The 8,032-nt window shown below is 28.5% G+C and overlaps 2 protein-coding genes across 2 annotated transcripts; both read right to left on the bottom strand.

The window, feature by feature from the left end:
* Positions 1 to 829: 829 nt before the first annotated feature.
* On the bottom strand, positions 830 to 2,384 carry LOC101264963 (probable glutathione S-transferase). Its single transcript, XM_004246331.5, has 2 exons — positions 1,980 to 2,384; positions 830 to 1,377 (listed from the first exon to the last, which is right to left on the bottom strand). The coding sequence occupies exons 1-2, from the start codon at positions 2,286 to 2,288 to the stop codon at positions 1,024 to 1,026; spliced, it is 663 nt and encodes a 220-aa protein (XP_004246379.1). The 5' UTR covers positions 2,289 to 2,384; the 3' UTR covers positions 830 to 1,023.
* Positions 2,385 to 5,708: 3,324 nt separating this feature from the next.
* ctu1 (glutation-S-transferase) lies at positions 5,709 to 6,944 on the bottom strand. Its single transcript, NM_001247157.2, has 2 exons — positions 6,587 to 6,944; positions 5,709 to 6,216 (listed from the first exon to the last, which is right to left on the bottom strand). The coding sequence occupies exons 1-2, from the start codon at positions 6,893 to 6,895 to the stop codon at positions 5,869 to 5,871; spliced, it is 657 nt and encodes a 218-aa protein (NP_001234086.1). The 5' UTR covers positions 6,896 to 6,944; the 3' UTR covers positions 5,709 to 5,868.
* Between the last annotated feature and the right edge of the window lie 1,088 nt (positions 6,945 to 8,032).

Genomic DNA, 8,032 nt, shown 5'->3' with positions numbered 1-8,032 from the left:
TGCCATAGATTTTCAAATATTCTTGGCATATATTATTTGGGTGAAGTTTCACCATGTGGTTGATCATAGTATTTGAGAAATATATTTAATTAAAAAAATATGATTTCTATCCATAACCTTTCAAAACTAACAATAAGTTTGTAACAAGTCAATTGGATCTTCGTTACAACAAATAACAAGTGATATATATGATATTCCAGTAATGTGGTAGTTTGGAGTGCAACAAGCATCATTTCCATACACTGTGAAGTAAACAAAGCATATGACTTTATTATCTTGAGTCAATTGTTCATTATTTTCATCATCACTTTCATATTCACTGAATATTTCATTACTATTTTGATTTTCACATAAAAAATTATATAATACAACAGAAACCCTTACTTTAGAGGGTGTTTTTGTAAAATATAAAAGTTTGATGTAAAATTTTTAATTTTGAAAAGATCTCAAATAATTAGATTTTGCCCAAATACTAAAAAAATAGTATTTGAGAATTTGAGATATTTGTCAAAAATATTTTTCAAATAATGATAAATCGTATAAACAAACACTATTTGTCAAATTTCTCCCCAAATATTATTTGAAAATTTACGGTCAAACGACCCTAAGTAATTTAAATTTTAAAGTATATGTATGTGCTCTACATTATTTCTATGCTAATTAAGTAAATGTTTATTCCCTTCAAGTGTTTTTTTGCTAATTAGATTTATATTAGGTATTTTAAAGCTAAATAGCTCTTAATCACTCTTAAAGTGTTTGAATAGAATTTAAGAATACATATAAACACTTGTTTTTAAGTAAAAGATAACAAAAGTAAATCAAAAAAACATAAGCTAGAAATCTTCGTCATATAAATCAAAAACAATAAAATCAATCAAAAGAAACTCCAAACATTCTACTTTTAATAAAAACGATAATTAAAGTGCTTCGATAGAGTACTACACTATCTTGAAAAAGCGGTGCTAAAAGCATAACATTTTGTTGCAACCACACAAAATCTTAAAATTTGACAAGAGAGGTTGTTCATTTAGTAGTTGATGCAGAGTGAAATCTAGATTGAAAATGTGAAAATAATTCATCTCTCGAAGGTAAATATTTTTTGACTTGACTGCAGTTAATATAATTATCTCTCCAAGTATAATAATTGGGAAATTTCTCATTTTTCACCAAAATAACACCAGAGGCTTCTTCAATTATTCCCATCCAAAATGCCAATGCATTTGCAGCAATATCAACAAATCCAATTTTATCTCCAACAAAAAATTCCTTATCCTTGAGCTCATTATCAAGAATTTTCAACAACTCACCACACTCCTCTTTAGCTTTCTCTTTCTCCTCTTCATTGCCTAATAAAGCCTTTCCCATGGTTGGCAAACACTACAAAACACTCTAAATTTTGAGTTTCGATAAAAATATTTACACAATCAGATCATTAAAAGTAAATTCGCATTATAAGCATGAGTTTAACTTATATATATATTGTCAGAATTATTTCACACAATTAGATTGTCTAAATGTTATCTACACAATGTGAAATTTGTAATCTTGAAATAAGGTTACAATAAGTATTAGGTTAACTTTACCCAATAAAATAAAAGTTCTCTATGCTGTTAGTAGATATTAATTAGTTACTCAATTTCATTTTAATTTAATTTGTTTTAATTAATATCTGAACAGTCAAAAATCATTTTCTTCGATGTTAAATTTTTCAAATACTTTTTAAATATTTTGAATTATTAGTTGCAACTAATAAAACTTTTCATCTATTCTATCTATGCAAAGTTTATTTCAAATCGAACATCAATTAATTTGATCTCCTCCTATTTAGAATCAAGCCGAACAAATTAAAATAGTGGAAGTATAATGCATAATCTGACAAAAACAATAACAAATCTGCTAACAAATTGATCAATACTACTAATACGAAAATTTCTCATACAAAATATGTATGCATCTAACTTAAATCTTGAAACATTTACCTTATCATCGAGGAACTTAGCCCAAAAACGAGCTGTAGCACGATCATAAGGATCTTTAGGCAAGATGGAAGGGCCTTCAAAAGTCTCATCAATGTATTCAACAATTACCATTGACTCACAAATTGGCTTTCCATTGTGAATTAACACTGGAATTTTCTTATGAATTGGATTATATTCAAGAAGAAGAGGACTCTTATTTTGTGGATCTTCTACTATAAGTTCATATTCCACTCCCTTAATCTTAAGAGCCCATTCAACTCTATGAGTAAATGGACTAAGTGAAACACCAAGCAACTTTATTTTTCCCATATCACAACTTTGGTTAATTTTTGCCTTATTTTTAGAGAGTGAATAAAAAAAAAAGTGTTTGCAATCAAGTAATTCCAATGAACTTGTTACATAAATCATTTGTCTAATTTAATGCTTCTACGATGACCAACGACTTTTCATCAATTATATTATTTTATTATAAATCTAAATAAATGTGAGGTAGTTGTTAAAGGTTGTGTCCAATTTAAGATTCGTTGAATCATTTTGAGGATAAAATATTTATCTTTATTAGACTAAAATTTTCAATCTAATAGATATTTTTATTAAAAAAATGATTTTAATTAAAGTATTTATATATATTAATAAGAATTTGATCTTATACTATTCAGAAGATAATCTATAATTAAGTTTATTATAATGACAATATTATGATAAAGTCCTGCGAAGAAAACCTCAATCCCAAGATGATAAAAAACTTGATACCTCTTATTCTAATTACTAGTTGTTCAATATGAAAACTATTTTGATTATATGATAAATGATATATTATAGATGGAAGAAATAACACTCTCATACAATATTGACTGCCAACTATTCTAATAAGTGAAAAGCTAGCTAGTTTTGTTTAGTATAACTCATAAGGTAGCTTTATTGCCACAACCAATCTGTTAAGGGTCCAGCCCATTGATGGGTGGCCCATATATTTTGGACTTTGTTGACTTCTTCTAGAAGTCTTGGGCAGCTGATGTTGGCGGCTGGGTTTTTTGGTTTTGGAAGAGAAGAAAGAAATAGAGACAAAAGGGTTGCTGGTTTTTCTGAACAGCGAGACAAAATTTCAGCTTTCAAGAGATCCGACCGTTGGATCGTTCTGAAATTTTCACAGCTGGTTCACAACACATAGAACTACATCTTGACCGTTCAGATCGTCAATCGGAGTTCTTGATCGTCTGTTATCGCAGCTGGCGTAACCTGCGTTTTTTGGTGATATTTCTCAATTTCTCTTTTCTTTTGTGTTGGCTCTTATGTATGTTGTTGTTGGTAGGCTGTGACATCCTTGTAGACTGATTTGGGTGTTTTTACCCTCAATTTGCATAATAAGAGAAGAAGAAGGGTGGACTCCTTCAAGTCCCGTGGTTTTTATCCTTCATACCGAAGGGGTTTTCCACGTATAAATCTTGTGTGTCACTTGCGTATTATAATTCATATTTGCTTGTGATTCAATTGATGTGTTGCTGATTTGAGCTTGATTAATATAGTGGTGAATTTCTTTTGGTAAATTGGTGAAGTATATTTGGTTGATTGTCTTGAAGTCGATCCTTGTAGGTGTTGTATCCTACTTGTGTTGTTTTGTGCCTCCCCTCACACAATCTTGATATTTTTCATTTGAGAGATTGAAAACGAGATTAGAGGTAAATATTTCTTGATTTGATTGTGATTAATATATTCATCTCGCTAAGCACAAAAATTTGGAAATTTTTTACTTGTTACTAAAACAATTCCCGAGGCTTCTTCAAGAATCCCAAACAAAAATGCCATAAAATTAGCAGCAACATCAGCAAATCCAAATTTGTCACAAACAAAAAACTTCTTATCCTTGAACTCATTATCAAGAATCTTCAATAGTCCACCAAATTCCTCTTTTGATTTTTCTGTCTCCTCTCCTTTGATAAACAATACTTTCCCCAATAGTGGTATACACTGCAAAATCACTTCATTAACGTGGTACTGTTCGAATTTTGAAAGTTAAATATCTCAAGTTAGGCCGTAAATTTTGGCTATGAAATATTTAAATTATAAAAATAAAATTTATATATTTGAAAATTATGTAAAATGTAGTACAAGTCACGATAATTGACAACTTGCAAGTTACAATATCCAAAAGATATATGAAAAAATCATAATTAAAATTAGACTTGTTTGAATCTCAAATTCCAAAAAATATCACATAAATTGAGAAAAAAGAGTAGTAAATTTTAATAAGAAACACTGTTAATTTGCAAATTCATAAAAATAGTACTAACTAATTTGCTAAAAATATTTGGTATAAGGGGTGGATGTCCAAAATTTTGCTCCGATAAATTGATAGTCTCATTTGAAACTTCTGTCACGGGACTAATAGGTGTTTCTTCTAACTCCTCTTCTCCCAAATCAGCTTCTACTTCTTCACCTGAATTTTCATCAACATTAGGATTAATATTACCATAACGTCGTTCTAAACTTCGTGATCGAGTTGAACATTTGAATCAATATCATAAGGAGTATCATCATTTTAAAAAAAATACACTATTAAGATGAAAATTATTAGTACTTAATATTATTTTTTTCAGTTACTAGTTTTAGGTAAGATTTTATCAACTTAACATTGAAAAACATCTTTAAATGAGACAATTATTATATGTACTGTTAACATAATGATACAAGTAATAGGTTGATAAATATTAAATAAAGATAAGAATTAGAACCATAGAATTTGACTCAAAAAGTTGGTGACTTGATAATTGGTATAACTTCATTTTAATATGCTTAGAATAATGCTTGAAACTAAAATTTAATAAGAAATAAAAAATAATTTTTATAATATACTTTGTAACACTTTTCAATGCTAATTCTCATTTTTAATAAAGTACTTCATGAAGAATATTAAAATGGATAAAATAATTTATGTATGTATGGTGAGATTTCATTGTCTTCTTCCATAGATGGACAGAAACAAATGGAGTGTCCAACTTTTTGACTCTTCCATGTTGACGAGCAACTTGTCTTCAATTTTTTATTTTTATTTTGGTGTTAGATAAGATGCATCAGAAAGATTAATGTATATGTATGTAATTTCATGTATTACTAATATTTTATTTTGTATTGTTTTTTAATTTATGCATAATTATTGCTTTGGTTAGTTATATTTGATATTAGAACTGTATTGAGTATGCTCCTTAACTAAGCACATATTATTACTTTCTTTCGTGGAATATTAAAAATATTCATGTAATAGATTAACTGAACTTAAATACATTATCGATCTTTCAAAATAAGTGAAATATGTTTTTAAATTCTCTTCAAATTTAGGAGTGTTTTCAACACTCCTCTCGACTTTTTATTAAGAGCTACATATTTCTATAAGGGTTTGAGACCACTTACTATGTTATGAGGCAAATCGAAAATATATTTAAGTTCTGTTTGTCAAGTAAAGAGATATTTTTAAAATTTTAATAGTTTAAAAGTAAAACTAATAATTAGCGGTCAAATTTAAGAGTATTTTTAAAAAAATATTTCTCTCTTGATATTAAGGTATATATATATATATAACTCATAGCATAATTAAAGGTATAGTTGTCCCAATAATATTGCTTTTTATACATCAAATCAAATATTTATTGCGCAAAAAAATTATTTTAATTAATTAGGAGTCCACTCAACCATCTTTTGTTTCCAAACTCAACTACTATGGGGAAAGGTAAATACAATAAGATGACACTATCATTTATTAGATCGAAAGATATTACAACCCACATGCACTCATAAACAAACTTACAAAAAACAACATACTACCTACTAACATAAGGTAGTTTTAATAGCCACACAAAATAAAAACTCAAAAAAATCACTAAGTAGAAAGTTTTTATTTTTGGGCAGCTGCAAAACGAGCTTTGAAATGTGCAAGTATTTCATCTCTTGGCGGTAAATATTCCTTGATTGTACTACAATTAACGTACTCATTTCTCCAATTACAAAAAATTGGAAATTTTTCGCTTGTCACAAAAATATTTCCAGATGCTTCTTCAACAATTCCCATCCAATATGCCATCAAATTTCCAGCCATATCAGCAAATCCAAATTTGTCACCAACAAAAAAGTTCTTGTCTTTTAGCTCATTTTCAAGAATCTTTATTAAATCACCCAATTCCTCTTTAGCTTTGTTTGACTCCTCTCCACTACCAAATATAGCTTTCCCCATTACTGGCATGCACTGTAAAATTACGTAACAAATTACTGTAAGTCACAATAATTTATAATTTAAAATATTTAAAAGACATAAATAAACTGGACAGCCAATTGGGGGGTGGAGGGAGCACTATTTAAAATGTACTCCCAATATCTCAATTTATATGAAATAATTTGAATTTCAAAAGTTGCATTCAAGAAATGTTATCTCGTAAGGTTTGTGAAAAATAACTTGCATATTTAGTAAATCACAAGAATTAGCAATTTAAAATATTGAAGAGGAATACGAATAATCGAGGTAAAAATAAAATCAGATCTTTGTCATATAAATTAAAACAGATGGAGTACTATTTAGGTTTTAGAGTATATATAAACTCAAAACGAAAAGAATTTACCTTATCATCAAAGAACTTAGCCCAAAAACGAGCTATAGCTCGATCATAAGGATCTTTAGGCAAGATGGAAGGACCTTCAAATGTCTCATCAATGTATTCAACAATCACCATTGACTCACAAATTGGCTTGCCATTGTGAATTAGCACTGGAATTTTCTTGTGAATTGGATTCAATTCAAGAAGTACAGGACTTTTGTTATGTAAATCTTCTTCAACAAATTCATATTCAACACCCTTAATCTTGAGAGCCCACTCAACTCTACGACTAAAAGGGCTCAATGAAATACCTAGCAACTTTACTCCTGCCATCTCACAACTTAATTATGTTATCTTTGGCTTTATGTATGTGTTTGAATTTTTGGTTTTCTTTTATAGATGGGAAAATTGTTTAAAATATACTAATATATTTGTGTATTTGATGATTAAATACAACAAAAAAGTAGTACAATGTTTCTTGATCAACAATTCATTTGTCGATTTTTTTATGTTTTCTATGCTGACCGACGACTTAGTCTCAATTAAATATAATTCAATAAATATGAGTTGTTGATGGTTACAACTTAAGTTCATTATTTAATATAGAAAATGCTGGTAGAATAACATGTACATTTTAACTAAAAATTTTAGATTCGAGTGTGTTCAATACGAAGTCGTTTCTATATATGGAAACTACTATGCTTAGAAAAATGTATCAATCATGTTATGCTTCACAAAAAAGCCATAGTTTTGACTATATCTTAATTAGTTGGTGGCGAGGACAATAAAATGACATATGTGCTTATGTCACCAACTTTTTCATTAATGTGTTTCTGTTATCTAAAATATAAAATATTAATCTCCAACTTCTTTCCCGGAAAAGGCAAATCATGTACGCTCACACCTTCTAATTATTTTTAGTTTCCATAAGTAATAGTGTCTAAGATTTTTAATATTTTTCAAGAACTTCTTGTAGAAAGTACTGAAACTATGCATAAGTGAATAACTTTCATCCTTTTGGTAGATATTGTCAAAAGACTAAGGGATCTTACGAAAATATGAGCAGTTAACGTGACTATCAACAAAAGTTATTATTTATAATTTCATTACTTTCTACAAGTAATTCTTGAAAAATATAAAAAATCTTAGTCTCTGTTGCTTATGAAAACTAAAAGTGATAGAAAGGTGTGAGCGTACATGATTTGCTTTTTACGTAACGGAAGGAAGTTGAAGATTAATTATTTTGAGTTTTTGGCCAAACTCATCCTTAAACTATCCCTCAAACTCAAACTACATCCTTAATGTATCATTCTTATCATAAAACATCCTTAAGTATTGTAAAGTACACAATTTTCATTCTTCTACTTGAATTTATCAGAAAACTTATCGATTTATCCCACAAAAAATAAGTCGTCCCTTCTTAATTGTTTTTCTTAGATATGCGAAGAATATTATCGCAAAACTTTTCGT

The sequence above is a fragment of the Solanum lycopersicum genome, chromosome 9 (genome assembly GCF_036512215.1).
Source record: "Solanum lycopersicum chromosome 9, SLM_r2.1".
Lineage (NCBI taxonomy): Eukaryota > Viridiplantae > Streptophyta > Magnoliopsida > Solanales > Solanaceae > Solanum > Solanum lycopersicum.
Note: the sequence above shows the minus strand (reverse complement) of the source record. Positions and strands in the feature narration are given on the sequence as shown.

What these genes read in the sequence shown, in the direction of transcription:
- ctu1 (NM_001247157.2), bottom strand. Translation starts at nt 6,895, where the DNA reads ATGGCAGGAGTAAAGTTGCTAGGTATTTCATTGAGCCCTTTTAGTCGT. An exon ending in CTAAGTTCTTTGATGATAAG is followed by an intron (nt 6,217 to 6,586) that starts GTAAATTCTTTT and finishes GTAATTTTACAG; the next exon opens with TGCATGCCAGTAATGGGGAA.
- LOC101264963 (XM_004246331.5), bottom strand. Translation starts at nt 2,288, where the DNA reads ATGGGAAAAATAAAGTTGCTTGGTGTTTCACTTAGTCCATTTACTCAT. An exon ending in CTAAGTTCCTCGATGATAAG is followed by an intron (nt 1,378 to 1,979) that starts GTAAATGTTTCA and finishes AGTGTTTTGTAG; the next exon opens with TGTTTGCCAACCATGGGAAA.